The 21,457-nt window shown below is 42.4% G+C and overlaps 1 protein-coding gene across 2 annotated transcripts in view; it reads right to left on the reverse strand.

The window, feature by feature from the left end:
- The window catches only part of MAMDC2 (MAM domain containing 2), a 136,972-nt gene that overhangs the window by 31,542 nt on the left and 83,973 nt on the right, over window positions 1–21,457 (reverse strand). For both annotated transcript variants that reach the window (XM_038769756.1, XM_038769757.1), the window contains exons 8-9: window positions 19,134–19,277; window positions 17,445–17,710 (exon numbers count right to left, since the gene is read on the reverse strand). In XM_038769756.1, the coding sequence (XP_038625684.1) occupies window positions 17,445–17,710; window positions 19,134–19,277 (410 nt within the window). The remainder of the gene's footprint in view (window positions 1–17,444; window positions 17,711–19,133; window positions 19,278–21,457) is intronic.

The following is a 21,457-nucleotide window of genomic DNA, read 5'->3' on the forward strand; positions in this document are numbered from 1 at the left end:
GTAAATACCATCGATCAACGTAGATGACCAAATTCCGTGCAGCATATCTTTTGGGAGGTAATCCAGTAGGGTGGGGTAGCAAGAAGATGTTGCACTCCAGACAAAATCGACGGTCTACAGAGCAGTACGTCTGACCAACCTCCTATATGAATGGGAGATCTAGAGCCATTATAGATGTTGCATCCAGCTTCAAACTCAATCATATTTATTGAGCGCTTACTGTGTGCAGAGCACTGTACTAAGTGCTTATACCAAGGCAGGTTCACCAACAGTAAACATTCCAGAATGAGTTCAATCTACTACCACCAAAGCTTTGCTCGCCTCAACACAGTTTATGCTGGGTGGGATGTGGAGAATAGATGATTATAGGATTCTGAAATAGCTGCAGGGGGCCCAAAAACAAGGGTTCCAGAGGAAATGCTTTAAAGATGTAGTAAAGCACAACCTTGGCATCACAGTTGAATGTTGGAAGACAGCTGTGGTGAACAGAATAGGCTACTGTCCTGCAATGAAGAAAGTAGTGGCTCTTTTAGAGAAAAAGCTTCAAAGATGATCATGAGATAAAAGCTGAAAAGTATGTCATGTACTGCAAACACACGAACACTAAGAGGGACAGTCATCGTTTGCGAACTCAGTACAGTTAGAAATGCCAGTCCTGCAAAGGTTTTTCAGCCACACCCGCACCAATGGTTAAATGTCCCAGTTATGTCACCTAAATACAAAGGACATCGCTAACCAAACAACCAAATCTTCCAACCCAGTTTGAAAAGAGGGTGAGGTCAAGTCATTTCTGTTCTCAACATCAAGGCCATATTTTTGGAAATGGTGATTAAGTTGTAATAATATGGTTCACCCAGATATAAATTTAGCTTCCTCATGCCACAAAGAGGCAGTAAAATATCCTTTTAAAATGTCTTAAGCTGACCAATGCTTAATTGAGGCAAGACCTTTTCTGAAAAGGGCCATCTGTTTTAGTTCAACTTTTGGCTTTGACAAACAGCAAAGTCTGATATTTCTGTTTGATGAGGAGAGGATGAGTAACCGATGAAGGTTTCCGAGGAGTAGGGAGAAGTGGACAGATTGATCCAAGCAGCAGAGCGAAGTACTGTACACACTGAAGTGGGAGAGGCTGGAGACCAGGAGACGAGTGTAGAGGCTGGTACAGTAGTCTAGTCAGGATAAAACGAGTGTCTGGTAGTGACCATTTGGATGGAGAGGAAGGGAAAGATCTGCAAAACACTACGGACCAGCCCTTCTCCTAGAAACCTTATCTGAGCTTGGCTTTACTCAGACTTTCCTGGTTCTCCTCTTCTGGCCCCTCATTCATTCATTCAATCATTTATTGAGCGCTTACTGTGTGCAGAGCACTGTACTAAGTGCTTGGGAAGTACAAGTCGGCGGCTCCTCCTCCTGTCTCCCACCCTCTAACTTCGGGAGTTCCACAAGGCTCAGTTCTGGGCCCCCTTCTATTCCCTACCTCCACTCACTCCCTTGGAAAACTCATTTGCACTCACAGCTTCAACTACCATCTCTACGTGTCTCCAAAATCTACCTCTCTGATCCTTCTTCACAGTCCCACATTTCCTCTTACCATCAGGACATCTCTTCTTGGATTTCCCACCAACATCTCCAACTTTCTATGTTAAAAACAGAACTCCTTATTTTCTTTTTTTAATGGTATTTCATTCATTCATTCATTCAATCGTATTTATTGAGTGCTTACTGTGTGCAGAGCACTGAACTAAGCGCTGGGAAGTACAAGTTGGCAACATATAGAGACGGTCCCTACCCAACAACGGGCTCACAGTCTAGAAGGGGGAGCGCTTACTAAGCGCTGGAGTAGATTCACGGTAATCAAGTTGGATGCAGTTCCTGTCCCACACAGGGCTCACAATCTGAATTCCCAGATGAGAGAACTGAGCCCCAGAGAAGTTAAGTGACTTGCCCAAGGTCACACAGTCGACATGTGGCGGAGCTGGGATTAGAACCCAGGGCTTTCTGACTTGGAAACCCAGGCCACGCTGCTTTTCCTCCCCCAAACCCTGTGCTCCCCTGCTGAATTTTCCATTGCTACACACACCGCCACCACCTTCCCCATCTCACAACCTTGGCAATACCTTCGACTATTACTCTCATTCGACCCATATATTTTAGTCCATCACCAAACCCCATGGGTTCTATCTTCACAAAAGCTCTAGAATCTGTCCTTTTCTCTCCATCCAAACTGAGACCATGCTGATTCAAGCAACTTACCATATCCCACCTTTACTACTTCATCAGTCTCCTCACTGACCTCCCTGCCTCCCATCTCCCCCCCTTCCAGTTCAAACCTCACTCTGCTGCCCAGATTGTTTTTCAGAAAAAACATTCAGTCCATAATTCCCCACTCTTCAACAACCTCCAAAGGTTGCTCATCCACCTCCACACCAAATAGAAATTCCTTACCATCGGCTTTAAGGTACTTGGTCAGCTCTCCCTATCCTACTTTACCTCATCAATCTCCTACTCATTACCAACAACATCATTGGTATTTATTAAGCACTTACTCTCCTATTACAACCCAACCCACACACTTCTCTCCTCTAATACCAATCTACTCACTCGATTTCATCTATCTCACCGAAGACCCCTTGCCCACATCCTCCCCCTGGCCTGAAACTGAACAGTCCACCACTTCCCCCTACCTCACCCCCCAGAGCCCTCCTAAAATTACACCTCCTCCAAGAGGCTTTCCCTGACTAAACCTTCACTTCCCCTAACTGCCCTCCCCTTTGTGTCGACTATGCACTTCGCTGCATACCCCTTAAGCATTTTCATATCTCAGCCCCACAGCACTTATGTATATAACCCCTTACACGCTGCCAATTCCCCTATCTGTAGTTTATTTTAATGTCTGTCTCCCCATCTAGATTCTAAGCTCCTTGTGGGCAGGGATCGTGGCTACCAACTCTATTGTAGTGTACTTTCCCAAATACTTTATACAATGCTCTGCACACAGGAAATATTCATTAAATACAATGACTGGCACATAGTAAGTGCTTAACAAATACTATTTTTATTATTATTATTGACTGACATTGAAATGTAGTGGAGGAATGTTGCTATATGTCAGGATAGGGTGGAACTCAAGTGCCTGAGACACTGCAAGCACCAATCTATGTTTCATAGTCCATGTTTTAATCCTCCCCCATCACCCTCTGCATGCTACTTTCTACTGCTCCAATCCATTCATTGCTTTGCCAGCTTGTTATTTGAGCCATGTGTCTCTCACACTATCTTCTGCTCCACCTATCCCAACTTTTTCACCTAACATCTCAATCAAGCCACCAGCCACTTCCTGCCCAGATTCCTGTGAATAATGGAGCCCAAAATAAAAGATGTTAGGGTGACAGAATGAAGGGGAAAGAGAAGGAAAGAGATGGACAAAGGAGAATCCAGTTTTTCTTGTCCAACCATTTCAAAGAAGGGTGTTGTTCTTTCTGAAAAAGTATTTATAAGACGCAGATGGTACTATATCAGGTAGACAATCAAATTTCATGCTGTGTCATTTTAAGGGGACTCTGGGAGAAAAAAGGTGGGCATGTACCACTTCTGGAGCAGCAATTTTTGACTGTCTCTCAGAAGCTGCCTCTTCTCCCAAGGTTTTTTTTTTAATGGTATTTGTTAAGTGTTTACTATGTGCCAGGCACTGTTCTTAGTACTGGGGTAGATGCAAGGTAACCAGGTTGGACACAGTCCATGCCCAATGTGGAGCTCACAGCCTTAATCCCCATTTTACAGATGAGGTGACTGAGGTACAGAGAAGGGAAATGACTTTCCCAAAGTCACACCACAGACAAGTGGAAGAGCTGGGATTAGAACCCAGGTCCTTCTGACTCCAAGCCCATGCTCTAACCACTAGACCAAGCTGCTTCTAGTTTTAAGACACCTCTACGGTCACGTATCTTGGGTTCTATGCATAAGGGTAGAGGGTGTCAAGAACCATGGGTGAGGGCAGGAATTCATAGTGTTTCCCTGGTAGTCTTGAGACTTCCAGAGACTGGAACATGAAACAGATATGTAGAGATATCAGGGGGTGGGGGGTGGGGAATGAATGAGAGGATCAATTATTTTCTCTATTCTGAAATGTCACATTTTAGGATGTTACTCTAACAACATGAGAGTTGTATCAGAGGCTCCAAAATAACTTATAATTTATTACTTTATCCATCAAACAATGACATTTATCGAGCACTTACTATGTGCATAGCACGTACTAAGTGCTTGGGAAAGTACATTATAACAGAGTCGGTAGAGACATTCTCTGACCACAAAGAAATATAGGCAGTCAATCAGCACTATCATTTAGGAGATCATCATATGCAGTTTTATGAGCCACTCAAATCAGCATAGACCTACAAACCCTGGAGCTAAAGAATCAGGCTGAACCTATAGGAAATCAAGTAAGAAGCCCAAATAATCAATCAATGGTATTTATTGAGCACTTACTGTGTGCAGAACACCATACTAGGCATTTGGGAGAGCACAATGGAGTTGGTAGTCACAATCACTGCCCACAGGGAGCTTACAGTCTTGTCTGCAGGAAAAGAAAATCATCAGACATACAAGAACTAGATAACTTTCCAGTGAGGCCAGAAAATTACTCTCTCTGCCAGGCTTCAAGGCTGAACATTGACAGCTATGTATTTATTGCCCTCCTTTAGAAGAGGAATTCTACTTTTCTAATTAGAGCAAGTATAAGTAATTAATTGAACTCCACCTGATGAAAAACACAAGTTTTCTTTGTCAGATTACACTTATCTTTCAGTTACATCCAAAATGAAATAAAGTGGTTTAAACAAAAATTTTAAAGTATCACTTGGTAAATAAAACAATTATATATATTATATATTAAGTGTAGCTGTTATTTACAAAGTCAAAAGGCAGCAGCTCAGGAAGTGGGGTGAGGAAAAGGTTAGAAACAAAAGCACATTATTAGTATGCCAAAGCAGACCCAACCTGAACAAAGAAAAAGAAACTTATCCTCATTATCTGGACTCAACAAAAGTTTACTAAGTTCAACAGTCACACTAGTCAAACATTTTCTGTCTTTGCCTGTGTATGTCATATTTGATTTATCACTGTTTGTTTGACGTCTTACTCAATTCCACCAGCCACCCTTGGCTATGTTTGCTAATTACATGCAAGATGACCTGCCCACCAATTTGGATGTTTCGCTGGGCTGGTGAACACAGGAGTGCATTTGTCAAGCCCTTGTTCATTATCATCATTTTAATCATCAAAAAGCATTTCTTCATTGACTGCCTTCATGCCACTAGACTAGGCACTATACAAAGCTAACTGAATATACAAAGTATTCTAGAAGGCAGGAGCTAAAACAAATATGAATGTCCTCTAGACTGTAAGCTTGTTATGGGCAGGGAGTTTGCTTGCTAATTCTGTTGTATTATACTCACCCAAGCACTTAGTACAGTGCTCTGCACACAGTAAGTGCTCAATACATACCGTTGATTAATCACTCAGACTCAAAGGCATACTGACAACAAAAGACTGAAAAAATACAAGTGAGCCTTCCCACTTTTGTACTAGGGTTCATTCTGATAAAGTGATGATGCCAAAGCAGTGTTGGAATGCTAAAACAAGCAAAGCAAGTTAATTTTGCAACATCTGAACCAATGCAGTGTTGACTTTGATGGTTTGGAAATATCGGCAGCCCTCTGTGTGGAGTGACCGGTGCAATGGAGCCACTCATTCAGGGCAAAGACAGATTAGTTGCAGTCCATGTCCCACATGGGGCTCACAGTCTTAATTCCCATTTTACAGATGAGATCGTGAGTGTTGCGATAGTCCTCCTTGCCCCCTCTGACTCAAATCAATATGAGCTACCGAAGCCACTGCAGAGCCCTGGGGAAATTACAGATAGGTTCCCCCTTGGTCCAAAAAGCAGATTTTAAAATCTGTGGCATTGCCAAATTCCTCTGAAAGGGCCAAGTCAAGATAGCATTCACAAGGTGGTGATGGACACACAATGTTCATTCATCACTAAACCCATGCCATCACCTGTGTCCAGCATAGGGTATCTGGGCCACTCTAGGAGTGTCAAAGTTATTTTGATGTCACCAAAATAACCATTTGGGGGCCCCTGTCTCCTCAGGTTCCACCACGGAGGTGCACAGCAAAGCAGATCAATCAATCAATGGTACTTTTCTGGCCCACAAGAGGCTTACAGTATAGAGGGGAAGAAAGGCATTAATAGCAATAAGTAATTTATGATATATAATTTAAAGCTAGGTACATAAGTGCTGTGGGGTTGAGGGTGGGGTGAATCTCAAATGCCCAAGGGTCACAGATCCAAGTGCATAGGTGACACAAGAAGGGAGAGGGAGCTGGGGAAAAGAAGGCTTAAAAGAGTCATTGCATTCCTTCATTCAGTCATATGTATTGAGCGCTTACTGTGAGCAGAGCACTGTACTAAGCTCTTGGGAGAGTACCATACAACAATAAACAAACACAATCCCTGCCCACAGTGAGCTTCCAGTGTACAGGATGAGCTTACATGTCCTTGTGAATCTGGGAGCTGCTGCCAAGCCACAGTGCAGAGAAGCTGGGTGCTTAAAACTAACAATACTGCCCGGAAATATTGACAATATAATAATACTATATTGTTATAGTGTACTCTCCCAAGCACTTAATAAAGTGCTCTGCACACACTAAGCTTTCAATAAATATGATTGACTGACTGATGGAAAAATATGCTCGCCTAATCCCTCCCAGACAGGGAGGGACCAGCTGAAAACAAGACCGTTCAATATAAAATTGGATGAATGGATACCCTATAAGTAATGCTATTTGAAAATCGCAACTTGCACTCAAATTTGAGATACTGAAATGCTATTTATCTGGACCGATCACTAATCTCCATCTTCATTTCAGACCCACACGAGGATTTGACAGGGAACCTACCTCCTGTCATAATTATTTCCTTCCTCTTTGTTTCCAGTTGCCTGGTCTCCTCTGACTAATGGGAGATGTCTACTTTTCTAGGAGACATGAATCATTATATTCGTTCCAGAACATTTTGGACATATTTCATTGTAGGGCTAACCTATTTTTTTCCTGTATTGCCCACAGACTCGGTTATAGATTTTATAACTAATTCATTGTGCAATCATTAAATGGAATAATTAGATTCAAACTCTAGAGTTACTGAAATCCCCAGTGTTACATGGACTTTCTTCACTAACGAATTTCAACAGGTGCATTTGAACACTAAACTCCTCATCGGAATGGTGAAAAACAAAGGCCCTAGCATTTATAGCTGTATTAAAAAACTTGTTTGGAAATTGGCCAAACAAGCAAATAACCAGAGATCTCTCAGTGGTAATAATTAATCACTTGTTTTGAGCCTCTGGTTTAGTAAATACAATGGAAGTGGGTATCTTTTTACCTCCTGTTTTTACTTTAAAACCCACATGACCCCTTCCCTTTAATCCTATTCATCTTTTAACATTTGTTCTTTCTATCTTCACCAACCAACATTTGTAGAGTACTCACGGCAGGTACAGTTTTGGATGATTAAATATTTTGTTTCATGTTTGAGATGAACCCTCTAAAAACTAATAAAAAATATGTATGTACTTGTCCTTTGTACTTGAAGCCATTACTACTTGTGAAATTCACTCATGAGGATATGTGTGACTGTTAAAAGCCCATGCAGGACCCACTTTACAAGCCAAACTGTGCACACACAAAGGTTGTGCTGTCACCGACTTGTACTTCCCAAGCACTTAGTACAGTGCTCTGCACACAATAAGTGCTCAATAAATACGACTGAATGAATGAATGAATGTCTGACATTTACCGAGCCCGGCACTGTTATCACTTTTACCTCCTTGTCCCTCAATCCTTTCAAGGCTTTCCCTTAAAAGGGTCCTTCCTTTTTTTTATGGTATTTGTTAAGTGCTTACCATGTGTCAAACAGTGTTCTAAGCACTGGGGTAGGAACAAATTAATTAGGTCAGGTGCAGCCCACGTCCCACATGGGGCTCACAGTCTAAATGAATGCAGTTTGTCATGCTGGTCTATCTGTACCTGTTCTCCGTTAGTCTGTGAGCCCTGAGTGGGACAGAGACTTTGTCTAATCTAGTTTGACTCCATCCCAGTACTTAGCACATAGTAAGCATGTAACAAATACCACAATTACATTATTATTATTATTATTATTAATTGACTACCAGCTTTCAACTGGAATGCACCATAGTTTCAGGCTTTGCTATACTGTCCTTAAAATACTTCCTCAAGCCTCCTTGCTTTCAATTTCCTGGTTTCGGTTCAATGCAGAACAACTGTCTGGGGATCCTGCTCATGAGTTCCACCCAGTGCAGCTGAGTTACGGTGAACATAGCCTCACTGTCAGGAGTCTAACTTAGTTCTAGAACGTTATTGTCTGGGTTCTGCCTCACTATGTGATATCGAGTATAAGAGCTCAAGGAGTGGAATGAATGAATATGTGTGGAGTCCAAGTCTCACATCCATAGAGAAGGTTGGACACCACTACGACTCTGCAGATCTTTAACTTGGTCTCGAGACTGATGCTACATTGCTGCCACACTCTCTGTCTTCCAGTCTCTCAAACGATGTGCCGACCTTCTCGATTCTACTTTCTCATCTATCGTTGTGCCGTGGATCAGTGTGCTGCCTAAGTAGCAGAATTCTGTCACAGTGCTTAGCTCTGCGTTGCCAAGAGAGATTTTGGGTTGTATGGATGGCTTCCTTGGTGCAGTCTGAAACATTACCTCATTTTCTTTAGACTTATCTTCAGCCCACAATGCCTGGCTGAGTCAATGAATCTTCACCTCATTTCAGACATTATGTGGCCCTGTACATGTCATCAGAGTACCTTTGGAGAGAGAAGACAGTTCAAACCTCCCCAAAGGAGGAAATCTTGATGAGATGGCAAGAACATTTCAATGAACTCTTCAACATGCCTTCTACTTCTGAAGAAGAGGTCCTTCGCAGCATGAAAAAACCTTTCCAATGTGGGAAGACATGACAGTCATCCCGAATTTAAATCATCAAAGCATTCAGAGCCGTGCCAAATTGCAAAGCACACGGACCCTGCTTAAGCACGTACTCAAGCTCTTCCTCAAAATATGGAACATGTGGAACACATATGTCTCAAAGAGTCCACCATCATCCCTATCCTCAAGAGGAAAGACCAAAGATCAGATTGTGGAAGTCACTGAGACAGCTCATTACTCTCCACTGCTAGCAAGATTCTAGCGCTAGTAGTTGATCTAGGAATACTGAAGAATATTGTCAACTGAATCATGACATGGCACAGTGGACACGACCTTTGCAGTACATCAGACATGAGAAAAAAGCAGGGACCACTACCAAGATGGTAACATGGTGTTCGTATTCGTCATGAAAGCATTTCACACAGTCAGTATACCTGGACTCTGAAAATGATGTAGCAAACTTTGGGGTCCTCAGAAGTTTAGCAGGATTCTGAGACTACTTTATGTTGGCATGGCTGGCCAGATCAGAGCCAAGCTTGCCCCATACAATCCATTCCCCATTGCCAATGGAGTACAGCAGGGATGCGTAGTTGACTCAGTCCCGTTGTTGGAAGATGCAACAAGAGACCTGAATGCAGGAGGTAAAATCTGCTTCCACACCTCGGGGAAATTACTTCAACTCAGGAGACTCCAGGCATCATCCAGAGCCCTAGAGATGGTCATTTAAGAATTTCTGTAAGCTGATGCCTGCATCCTAGAGCCACACATCCAAGAAAAAAATACAGTATTTGGCTGAATTCCACGTTTACTTGGGAAGATGTCCTTGGAAGGCAATCATCTCAACAGCTAGCTTTGCAAGTGGGAAATCTGTCACTATCTCCAAAATGGAACTTGCCAAAGACAGTTGTACACACTTGTAGATGAAAGTCTGTTTTCCAGATTTTACCTGCCTCACTACACCCCTTGACCTATTTGGGCTCCCTGTTGCTTCAATAAATACAATCGACTGATTCTGCTTCCACCCTTTAGTCTAGTCCCCAGTAATAATAATAATAATAATAATAATAGTATTTGTTAAGCACTTCCTATGTGCCAAGCACTGTTCTGAGCACTGGAGTAGATACAAGGTAATCAGGTTGTCCCACGTGGGGCTCACTGTCTTAATCCCCATTTTACAAATGGAGTAACTGAGACAAAGAGAAGTTAAGAGACTTGCTCAAGGTCACACTTCAGACAAATGGTGGAGCCAGGCTTAGAACCCACATCCTCTGACTTCCAAATCCATGTTCTTGCTACTAGGCCATGCTACTCACTCCCCTACTTATGGTGTTGTCATTTCATAGTTAATGATGTTCCAGTCTTGGATAAAAGAAATAGGTCATTCAGTGGCTAAGATCAGGGCCTAAGGGATAAGTTGATCAGTTGTGAGAATGGAAGCAGAGTGTCTACCCACTAGGATGGCCAGTTCTGCAGAGAAGATACAGAGCTGCTCTAGGTGACCCCAGAAATGGGACTATCCCCTGTCCTTCCCTGCCAGGACTGTAAGCTCACTGTGGGCAGGGAATGTGTCTACCAACTCTGGTATATTGCACTCTCCCAAGAGCTTAGTACAGGGCTCTGCACACAGTAAGCATTCAAGGAATCAGCATTCCTTTATAATAATAATAATAATAATAACGATGGTATTTCTTAAGCACTTACTATGTGCAAAGCACTGTTCTAAGTGCTGGGGGGGATACAAGGTGATCAGGTTGTCCCATGTGGGGCTCACAGTTGATCCCTATTTTACAGATGAGGTAACTGAGGCACAGAGAAGTTAAGTGACTTGCCCAAAGTCACACAGCTGACAAATGGCAGAGCAGGGATTAGAACCCATGACCTCTGACTCCCAAGCCTATGCTCTTTCCACTGAGCCACACTGCTTATCCCAGCTAACATCTACCCCTAAATCCTGTTCCTTTATATTGCACTGTAGGTGGCAGGGAAGCACTGTGACCTAGGGGAAAGAGCACAGGCTGGGAGCCAGAAGACCTGGGTTCTAATCCTGGCTCTGTCACTTGCCTGCTGTGTGACCTTGGGTAAGTCACTTCTCTGTGCCTCAGTTTCCTCAACTGCAAAATGAGGATGAAGTACCTGTTCCCCCTTCTATTTAGACTGTGAACCCCATGTGGGGCAGGGACTCTGTCTGGCCTGATTAACTTGTATCTACCCCAGCCCTTACACATAGCAAGTGCTTAAAAATACCATAATTATTCATTATTATCATTAGGGTACCCAATTCAGAAACAATTATACTGGAAAAGATACCCTAAAAAGGTATCTGACAGGATTTCTGAAAGGATTTCCTTGAATTTTCCCTTTTCAATAACTATAGCAATCCAGCTCCAAATCTTTCTTAGCACCAGAAGGGAGCTGTCTTCCCCTACCCAGGCACTGTAGTAATCTTCTGACAGGATGATAAATCTGAAGATCAGCCCCGATGAGCGTATGATCAAACAGAAAGGATAACCTCACTTTTCCTGATTCCAGTGAAGTTTGACATTTAAAACCAAGGGTTTATTCATTTTTTTTTCTTCCCAACTCGGTTGCTGCCAATATGCCTGCCCCTGTGGGCCAAGTGGTCTATGCATCAAGGAGCCCATAAAGTTCTTGGATGTGTTCTCTACTCTGCATCACTATCAAGTGATTAAATCCACGTGTGGACCTGAGATACTGCAGATAGAACTAGAAATCAAGAGAGTGTGTTCATTCCCTAAAAGAGAAGTCGATCTACTTGGTGTAGATGATTGTGGCAAAGAGGGGAGCAACCCAATAATGATAAAGTCAATCAGTCTGTATGTCTGTCCACCATTAGTATGCATAAGCTCCTTGTGGACAGGGAACATGTCTTATGCTTCTGTTGTACTTTTCCAAATGCTTAGTGTAGACACTGCACTCTGTGGGTATTCAATAAACGCTGTTACTACTGTAGTGTTCTACGGGGGGGAATGAGAGGAGCCAATGGCTCACCGGATACACTTTAATTTGTTTCATTTTTTTCAGCCATGACAATTTATACATCATGAAAGAGAAAGAAGTGGTGGAGAAAAGAAAGAATAGTGAATGTTATCATCATTATGGTATTTGTTAAGTGCTTACTATAGCTCAAGCGCTGTTCTAAGCACTGGGATAGGTACAAGTTAATCAGGTCAGACACAGTCCCTGTCCCAGATGGAGCTCACAGCCTAGGTAGGAGGTAGAACAGGCACTGAATCCCCATTTTACAGAGGTGGAAAGTGAGGCACAGAGAAGTTAGGAGAGTCGTCCAAGAGTACACAGCAGGCAACTGGCAGAATCAGGATTAGAATCCAGGTCTTCATTATACCACACTGCTCCTCATGTCTGCCCTACATATAAAGTAGGCTGACAACCTTTCTAAGAGATACAAGGTGTGTATTTCAAAGTCCCATTTGTTTCTGTCTAGTGAAAATCAGGCCCATCAGATACTTTGCTGGAACATGTGCTCTCTCTCAAGCCCACTTCAGAGTAACACTTCTCAGAGGTCACTGAATAATTCCTTCTGTCACAACACGAAGCAATTTGAGCAAACTTACCTTAATTACAGTGACAAAATACAGTACTGAGAAGGTATTTCATGCTCTGTCATGGACCTTAAATCTTAATTTAAGATTTAAACTCACATGAAGATCTATCACTAACAACACAAAGAGTATGTGATGTTTCAAGGACATTTATGAGGCGAGATAAAATTGCACTAATGTGTACATGGAAAGATTGTCTAATACACTGTCTGACTATAGTGCTGCTTAATGTGTCCTTTAACACTTTTACAGAGTAATTGCTAACATACTATATAACCACTTGCTTATTTTAACCCTACCCTCTACCTCCTCCATGTATATTTGTATTTTTATTCATTTATATAATCATCTGTACATTCAATTATCTGTTCAGCTATTTCATCTTGACGTGAACTGCTTTCTGCTTTATCCTCATTCTTCCTCGGGCTTTCACTATATTCACAATTTTGTTTTTAATCTATCTCCTATATTAGATGGTGAGCTCCTTAAGGACAGGCTACTAGAGAGAAGCAGAATGGCCTAGTGGATAGAATATGGGCCTGGGAGTTAGAAGGACCTAAATTCTAAACCCAGCTCCGCCACTTGTCTGCTGTATGACCTTGGGCAAGTCACTTAACTTCTCTGGGCCTCAGTTACCTCACCTGTAAAATGGGGATTAAAACTGTGAGCCCCATGTGGGACAGAGACTGTGTCCACCGATTTGCTTGTATCTACCCCAGTGCTTAGTCAGTGCCTGGCACATAGTAAAAGCTTTCCAAATACCACAGTTATTATTATTGGTATCTTGCTCCTGTTGCACTCTCCTAGGGGCTTAGTGTGGTGCCTGGCACTCATGAGATGCTCAATAAATACCATGGATTGATTGATAGCTCTATTCTTCCATAGTTTTTAATGTCATACCATTCAAAATTCAGTGCCAAAGCGATGAGGAAAGTATCGACAGAACGTAGCGGTGTGAGAAGCAGCACATTCTAGTGTACAGAACCCGGGCCTGGGGTTCAGAAGGACCGGGCTTCTAATGCCACCTCCCCTAATCATCTGCTGTGTGATCTGGACCAAGTAAATAAGTGCCAGGATTTACCTCTATAATGATCTCTGGAAAGAGCTGAACAAATTGGAAACAACACAAGACTGAAAATTTCTAGTGCTTTATCCTAAAAGTTTTATAATATTCAGTAGACTGAAATATCAAGAATATCTGCCTCCAAGGCTCAAAGAAGTGGTAAGCAAACTAGTAGCTAGTACCTAAAGTTAATCCCCTACTCCTTCTCCCTTCTGCATCGTCCTTTCTCTTCGATTTGTGCCAATCCACCCCATCCTCAGCTGCATGCCAATTACACTTATGTGTAATTTATTTTAATGTATGTCTTCCTCTTAGACTGAAAGTTCCTTGTGGGCAGGGAATGCATCTACCGATTTTGTTGTACTGTACTCTCCCAAGCGCTTAGCATGGTGCTCTGCATACAGTAAACACTCAATAAATACCACTGATCGATTAATCATTGAAAACTAACTTTCTAAATTACTTGCCTACTCCCCTCTCCTAGGGCTGCGCCACTCCGATCAAGACCACTCCCACTGCTGCCAGTGAGATCGTTTCCAATGAGGTCTCTTGTGAGCCTTATTCACTATTCTAATTTCCACCTTTAGCGGTAGAGCAGGGAGAAGTGGGGCACAGTGAAAAGCTATCGAGTCGGCAGGGGTGTGGTCAAATAAGGAACAAGAGGATCAGGAAGGATAGGCAATAGTCCTGCAAAGAAGGGGAGAGGATCAGGTGGTGGTGTGTAAGGCATGCTCTATGGGAGATGTATTCATTCAGTCCTTTCCAGTAGAGCTCTGTAGAAGCCAGATTTAGACCGCAAGTATCACAGGACTCGAGCCTCTTGATCTGGTTTAGAGCTAAAGAGTTAGAATCAGGCCAGGCTCAGAGACCCTGACCTCCCCCTTCTGCTAAGCTCTGTTACCTACTGAGGATTGGGTATCCAAAGGGAGGCAGATGGGAAGAGAGCTGAAGGGATACCGTCCTTGCTTGCATAATTGCCTCCACTCCATAAAATGTCCCATCCAGAGTTTTGAGAAGGAAATAAAGGATTTTTTTTTGTACCACAAATGTAAACAGTGATAGCAGCACAGCCCTGGGGCAGGAGGAAGAGGAAGAGGAAGAGAGTCAGAACAAGATAACTCAGCAGAGGGAGGCTCATGCCAAGAATAGGAAGAAGAGAAGAGAAAGGGGTTGATTCACTAACTGCCTAATACATGTAGTACTTGGGAAAGAGCAATAGAAATAATAGAGAAGTTGTGTGGCCTAGGTTCCAAAGCGAAGTGAGTCAAAGCGGCTGGCTGAGGCACCCAGCTGACCAGCTGTTGAAAGCTAAAGAAGAGCACGATCTCTTTAATGGATCCAGTTCCATTTCCAGTCTGTTGCTAGGCTGAATTATTTGGTTGTCAGAGGCAAGCTGGCAGTTGTTCAGATAAATTTCGTAAGTCATTAAAGTATTGGACATGGAAGCTAAGCAGATACTGAATTATTAAAACAATGTATAATGGTAATTTCCCGTCTATCTATAGTCAGCAACAGTTAACTGTTTTCTAAATGTTCATTTTTGAAGGTATTTTTAATTAAAGTATAAAGATTATTTTTAGGAATAATCTATTCTGAGCTCTTTTGTCTAGAATGTAAACTCCTTGTGGGCAGGGATCATGTCTACCAATTCTTTTGTATGGTACTTTCCCAAGCATTTAGTTCAGTGCTCTGCTCGCAGTAAGTGCCCAGTAAATAGCATTAAGAAAAATTGCCAATACCTATTGGCTGACATCCATAATCCCACGGCCCCGTCAAGCTTCAAGAGAAGCAGCATGGCCCAGTGGATAGAGCATGGGACTGGGAGTCAGAGGACCTGGGTTCTATTCCTGACTCAGCTACTTGTCTGCTGTGTGACCTTAGGCAAGTCACTTCACTTCCCTGTGCCTCAGTTACCTCATTTGGAAAATGGGGATTAAGGCTGTGAGCCCTTTGTGGGATAGGGACTGTGTCCACCCCTATTATGTTATATCTACCCCAGCACTTAGTACAGTACGTGGCACATAGTAAATGCTTAACAAATGCCATTGGAAAAAAAAAGCATAGACATTTGCAGGAGATTTGTAGGCATTCCATCACAACATCATTTTTAGCAAGTATAAACAGATGTCTTATGAAGTGCGGGTTGTATTCTTGCAGAGCCACACTTTCAGGAAACCCCCCACTGCATTATTAATAATGATAATACTGGTACTTGTCAAGCAGTTACTATGTGCCAGGCACTGTTTTAAGCGCTCAGGTGGATACAAGCAAACTGTGTTGGATCCAGTCCCTGTCATTCATTCATTCAATCGTATTTATTGAGCGCTTACTGTGTGCAGAGCACTGTACTAAGCGCTTGGGATGTACAAGTTGGCAACATATAGAGACGGTCCCTACCCAACAGCGGGCTCACGGTCTAGAAGACTGTCCCACAGTGGCTCACAGGCTCAATCCCCATTTTGACAGATGAGGGAACTAAGGCCCAGAAAAGTGAAGTGACTTGCCCGAGGTCACACAGCAGAAAAGTGATGGATCCGGGATTAGAATCCCTAACCCTCTGACTCTCCGGCCCATGCTCTATCTATTAGGCCACGCTTACCCACACCATGTGTACAGTTGTTTCTTCTTCCACATCATGCTCTACCCAGGCAGATGCCCATTGTTGGAACAGTGTTCCCAAATTGGCCTTCTCATTCTATTCAAAATGCACAGTAAAAACAAACTTTCTGGCAGAAAGGACTACTGGGCGCAGGGCAATAGCTTGATATGTTTATCAATAGAGACGATTGATATGAAACTTGGATCAGATCCAGTCTTGTGATCCATGCCATTATGGAAGCAGCATGTTCTAGTGGTAAGAGCATGGACCCTGGGGGCCAGATGACCTGGGTTCTAATTCCGGCTCCACCACTTGCCGGCTGGGTGACCTTGAACAAGTCACTTAACTTCTCTGTGCCTCAGTTTCCTCATCTTTAAAATGGGGATTAAATCCTACTCCCTCCTACTTAGACTGTGAACCCCATATGGGACTAGGACTGTATCCAACCTGAGTATCTTGTGTCTATTCCAGTGCTTCATACAGTGCTTAGCACAAAGTAAGCACTGAAGTACCAAAACTAAACAAAAAATGCACCCACTAAATATATCCACTCAAAATCATTTCCCAACAGCTCATTCAATGCATCCCATGATGAAACAGATCATGGGACCCTTTTGGCACCTTGAGAAGACATGCTGCCTCCAGTCCTAAGGAAGAAAGTCAGTACCACTGAATTTAGGAATTCCCTAAGAATGATCACAGCAAAAAAGATCAACTGGAGTTCTTCTGCTAATGGTCACCAGATAACTTAGCAGATGGCCAGAGGCAAGGATTTTCCATGAAGGGTCTTCGAGTCCAGATCTTCCCCTGACCTTGGTCAGAGTTCTTTAGTTAATTGACCCTCTGGTTACCGTACAAGGCATAATTCTTTGTGTTGGATTCCTTTACATGATGTTCTTTGAATTTTCTTGTTTGTAGAAATTTTAGTCCACAACACCGATTTCTTCAAAAAAAGCCAAACAAGTAATCTATAAATGCCTAAGCGGTCCAAAGTCTGAGACTTCGAGGACTAAACAGAACACAAGCAACAAGTTCTTTACTGGAGATTGACAGACTAACTGCATTTACTATATGGATAGAGGGTGGAAACTTTCCATTTAGTAATTTGCAGTGGATGGTTCACTATTCAGTTAAGACCAACAAGCAATTAAGAATGAACAAAAGAGTTAGTTTCTCAGTACCTTACAAGGCATAGGTTTCTTGAAGGTGATCTCAGCTTGAGTCCAGACTCCCCTTGGGGACTCCAAGACAGACCAGATTTTCTCTTGAACAACATGGTTTTCTTCAAAGATATAAACAGCTAAGGTGTCGCTCATTTTAAAAAATCCATGTAAGGCGTAGTAAAAACGCAGACAATACTGCAAGTTTCCTGGCAGAGAAGGACCATACAGTCGTCCAATGTAGCCAGGCTGTGATGTAAACTTTGTGTTGGCCAGCAAGAAATAACCTGCAAAATGGCACAGATCATTTAGCATTTCTATTAAGCAATTTATACAGACTTATTCGGGCCCTAACATAGTTTCAGATATGCCACCTTCCTCAAGCAGGTTACTAAACTGCATATTTCTTTTTTAAAAGAAGTGTGCTCTCTGTTTAAAATGAAATAGCGAAATCCTAAATAAGCCTCATAAGCCATTACAGATTTGACTCCACATGGGCCAGGGTCCAGTCATTCTGGAGGATTAACGCTTTTCAGACTTCATAAAATAAAAATGATGAATCCATCTGAACGCAGCCTGCTGGTCCAACTGGCAAGATGACAAAGTTCAGGGCTTCCACTCCCTGAATATGAAGAGTGATTTAAGGGCATAGAGCACATTGCTAGTATCTTTGGGAGCAGTTTGTATTGAAAAGGCTAAGTTGTCTGGGAAGATGAATGGTAAATGGCAAATGGCCATTCCAGAGCTGTCAATGGTAAAGAAGTCCTAAAACAGCAGTCTTAACTTTAAACCTAACTCCCTGTCAGGAAGGTTCAGATCAGGTGGGATCTCCTGGGAGCTGACATCTACTACTTATTGTTTTATAAGATCGGCTACCTTTTTTCCTGGTGGAATTGGAGAGAAATGCTGAGGGTATAGATTAACTACTTTATAACTTTATTATGATATCTTTATGCTTTAAGGTAATCAGATCGTGGAACCTAAGAGCTCCCTTTAAGGAGATGCAGCAACCATTTCCAAAACATTGTCAACTACTGCTCTTACTTGCATAATTGCCCCACTACCTGCATAATTTTTGTGACATAAAAACAGGGGCCATGCTATTATGTGGGTCAGATGGGAAATTCATCTAGCAATAAGGGTAGGAGGAGAAGAAGTAGAAAAAAAAGAGGAAAAAAGAATGGGAGGAAGAGGAGAAGGAAGGTAAGAGGGCACTGATTTCATCTCTTCTATTGCACTCCCTCATGTGCTGCACATAATGGACACTCATTGCATTAACTTTCCCTCCTCTGTTTTGCCATGCTATCACCCTTCTGCTCCTCCTCCCCAGGCCAAGCTATCCCTGCTTACAATTATGCAGTCCAGAAACATTTTTTTATGTCCACCTCAAAAATCCGGGTGGGGCAGTTATACAGTACGGGCAATTATGCAAGTAAATATGGTATTTCAGGTCAAATAACTGCATTTCCAGCTCTGACATCATACAATATATTAACCACAAGTTTGGTCCATCCAAAGCTTATGCACGAAAGCCAGCATTCTAATTAGGGGTTTTTTTTCACTATAAAGGGGAAAAAAAAAGTACCCGTTGCCATTTCCGCCCGAGGACTACCATTTTGTTAACGCTTGTTAAAGAACCACAATTCAGGACGAGAAGGAGAAGAAGAAAATAAAGAAAAGCAGCCCACTTATCACAGACATTTGAAATACCTAATCCTGTTGTATGATCGCCTGCTCTGTACACATTAGGCTTCAGTTTTACTCTGTTCCAGCCAGGGCCATCTTTATCCTGATAAAAATTACAGAGATCGTCCTCAAAATTGCAGCTTGCTTCTTCTGTATTGAAGAAAAACCCTACAAAAAGAAGAATGTCTTTGGTTAGGAGAAATAAAGCAGAAATATGCAAAAAACAACTGAAGAGGGAGGATGCCAAAATGTATATTCTGTTTCATCTTTATTTGTCAGTATCTAATACCAATGTGTTTTGAAGCAGCAAGATGGACACAAATATTTTACCCTTGTGGGAAAATGACAAGTTAGCATCAAGCCATCTTTTCTATTTGACAAGTGAATCTGTTTTATATTTTTTGCCAAAGGGGGGAAAAGAACCTCTTCCAAAATTTCCATAAAAATAAACAGACACTAGACATCAAAAGAGAAAAGAACTACCCCTTCAGGATAGAACATATAAAAACTGTCAACACTTGTTTTTGTCCTAGTTCACATTTCAGAAGGACATCAAAATAAAAATAGACCCATTCCAAAATATTCTTAACTTCTTTCTAAGGTAAACGATGATCAAAGGCTGGAGAAGCTTTCTGAGTGGATAGACTGAAAAATATTTGGAATCTTCATTCTGGTGAGATGAAGGTTGGGCGGGGATATGACCGAAGTCTATAGTCAAAATGCTTGAAGGCAGAATGAATGAGGAATGGTTGCTCAACAAATCCCACATCACCTAGCTGAGGGAGCATCCTTTGAATCAATCAATTCATGGTATTTATTGGGCACTTACTGTGAGCAGAGCACTGCACTAAGCGCTTGGTAGAGTACAATACAATAGAGTGCTGTGGGGGTCGAGGGAGGGATTTTTTACAATAAGGGATATACAAGGACACGTTTATAAGCAAGGGGAAAGGAGCCATTGGAAAGAGAGTGGTTGAAGACGGCAGTCAGGAAGGGAAGAGATGAGGTGGCAGTTGTTTTAATAAGGGATGAAGGGATGGGGTCACAGGCACAGGTGGAGGGGGTGGACTTGGAGAGTAGGTGGGTGATCTCCTCCTGAGATACCACTGGGAGGAGATGAAAAAGCCAGAGAGGGGGCAGAAGAAGAGAGGAACTGGAGAGGAGCAGGGGAAAGGGGAAATGATGATGATGGCATTTGTTAAGCGCTTACTATGTGCCAAGCATGAGAACCGATAGGCAAATGGGAGCCAGATGATAGAGAATTTTGAAGCCAAAGGTCAGGAGGTTTGTGTTTCATATGAGAAGCTGTGAGAAGAGCCACTGGAATTTTTTAAAGAGAAAAGCAATGGGCCCCAATTATCATTTTAGAAAGATGGAAGATAGCCTGAGGAAGGGACAGAGGCAGGGAGATAATGGAGGAAGCTATAAAATTAATCCAGTCAAAAAGGGATAACAACTACATGGGGCTTTCATGGTGGCCAAATCCAACTTTTGTTCTTGTGATCTGGCCTTTCCTGTAGTTGATGTTAAGCTGGGATTATACTGTCGGGATTCAGAGGAGGCTATTGGGCAAATTGCTTGGGAGGGCTCAAACAATAGACCCCTGTCCTGAGAGGAATAGTGTTCTGCATATACTGGACGTTCAATAATCACTGTTGAGTAATTTAGATAACCAGAGGAATTGCAGAGAGGTTCAGATACAGAAACTCATGATACTTTGAACAAAGCCGGGTTGCTTTTTAAAAAGCAAAAAATGCAACCCTTACAATAATTGAATACCGCGAACCCACCCATTCACTGGAAAAGAAAGAAAAGAAAACCACGTCATTTAAGAATCACGAAGACAATCAATCAGTCATATTTATTGAGTGCTTACTGTGCAGGGCACTCTACTAAGCACTTGGGAGAGTACAACACAACAATATAACAGGCACATTCCTTGCCCACAATGAGCTTACAGTCTAGAGGAGGAGACAGACATTAGTATAAATAAATGATGGATATGTGCATAAGTGCTGGGGGGCTGGAGGCAGTGGGGGAATAAAGTAAGCAAGTCAGGGCAAGGCAGAAGGGAGTGGGAAAAGACGAAATGAGAGTTTAATCAGGGAAGGCCTCTTGGAGGAGACATGCCTTCGATAAGGCTTTGAAGCAGGGAGAGTGATCATCTGCTGGATATGAAAAGGGAGGGCATTGCAGAATGGAATCAGAGTACATTCCAGAACTGAAATCCTAAACAGATTTTCATTTTGTCCAAAATAAAAGAGCCAAACCAGACCAGGTAGAAAGAAGATTTTAAAAAATATATAAAACTTCTTCCTAATATTTTAAGACTGGCAGATTAGCAATTC

Source organism: Tachyglossus aculeatus, chromosome X4 (genome assembly GCF_015852505.1).
Source record: "Tachyglossus aculeatus isolate mTacAcu1 chromosome X4, mTacAcu1.pri, whole genome shotgun sequence".
In the NCBI taxonomy this organism is placed as follows: Eukaryota; Metazoa; Chordata; class Mammalia; order Monotremata; family Tachyglossidae; genus Tachyglossus; species Tachyglossus aculeatus.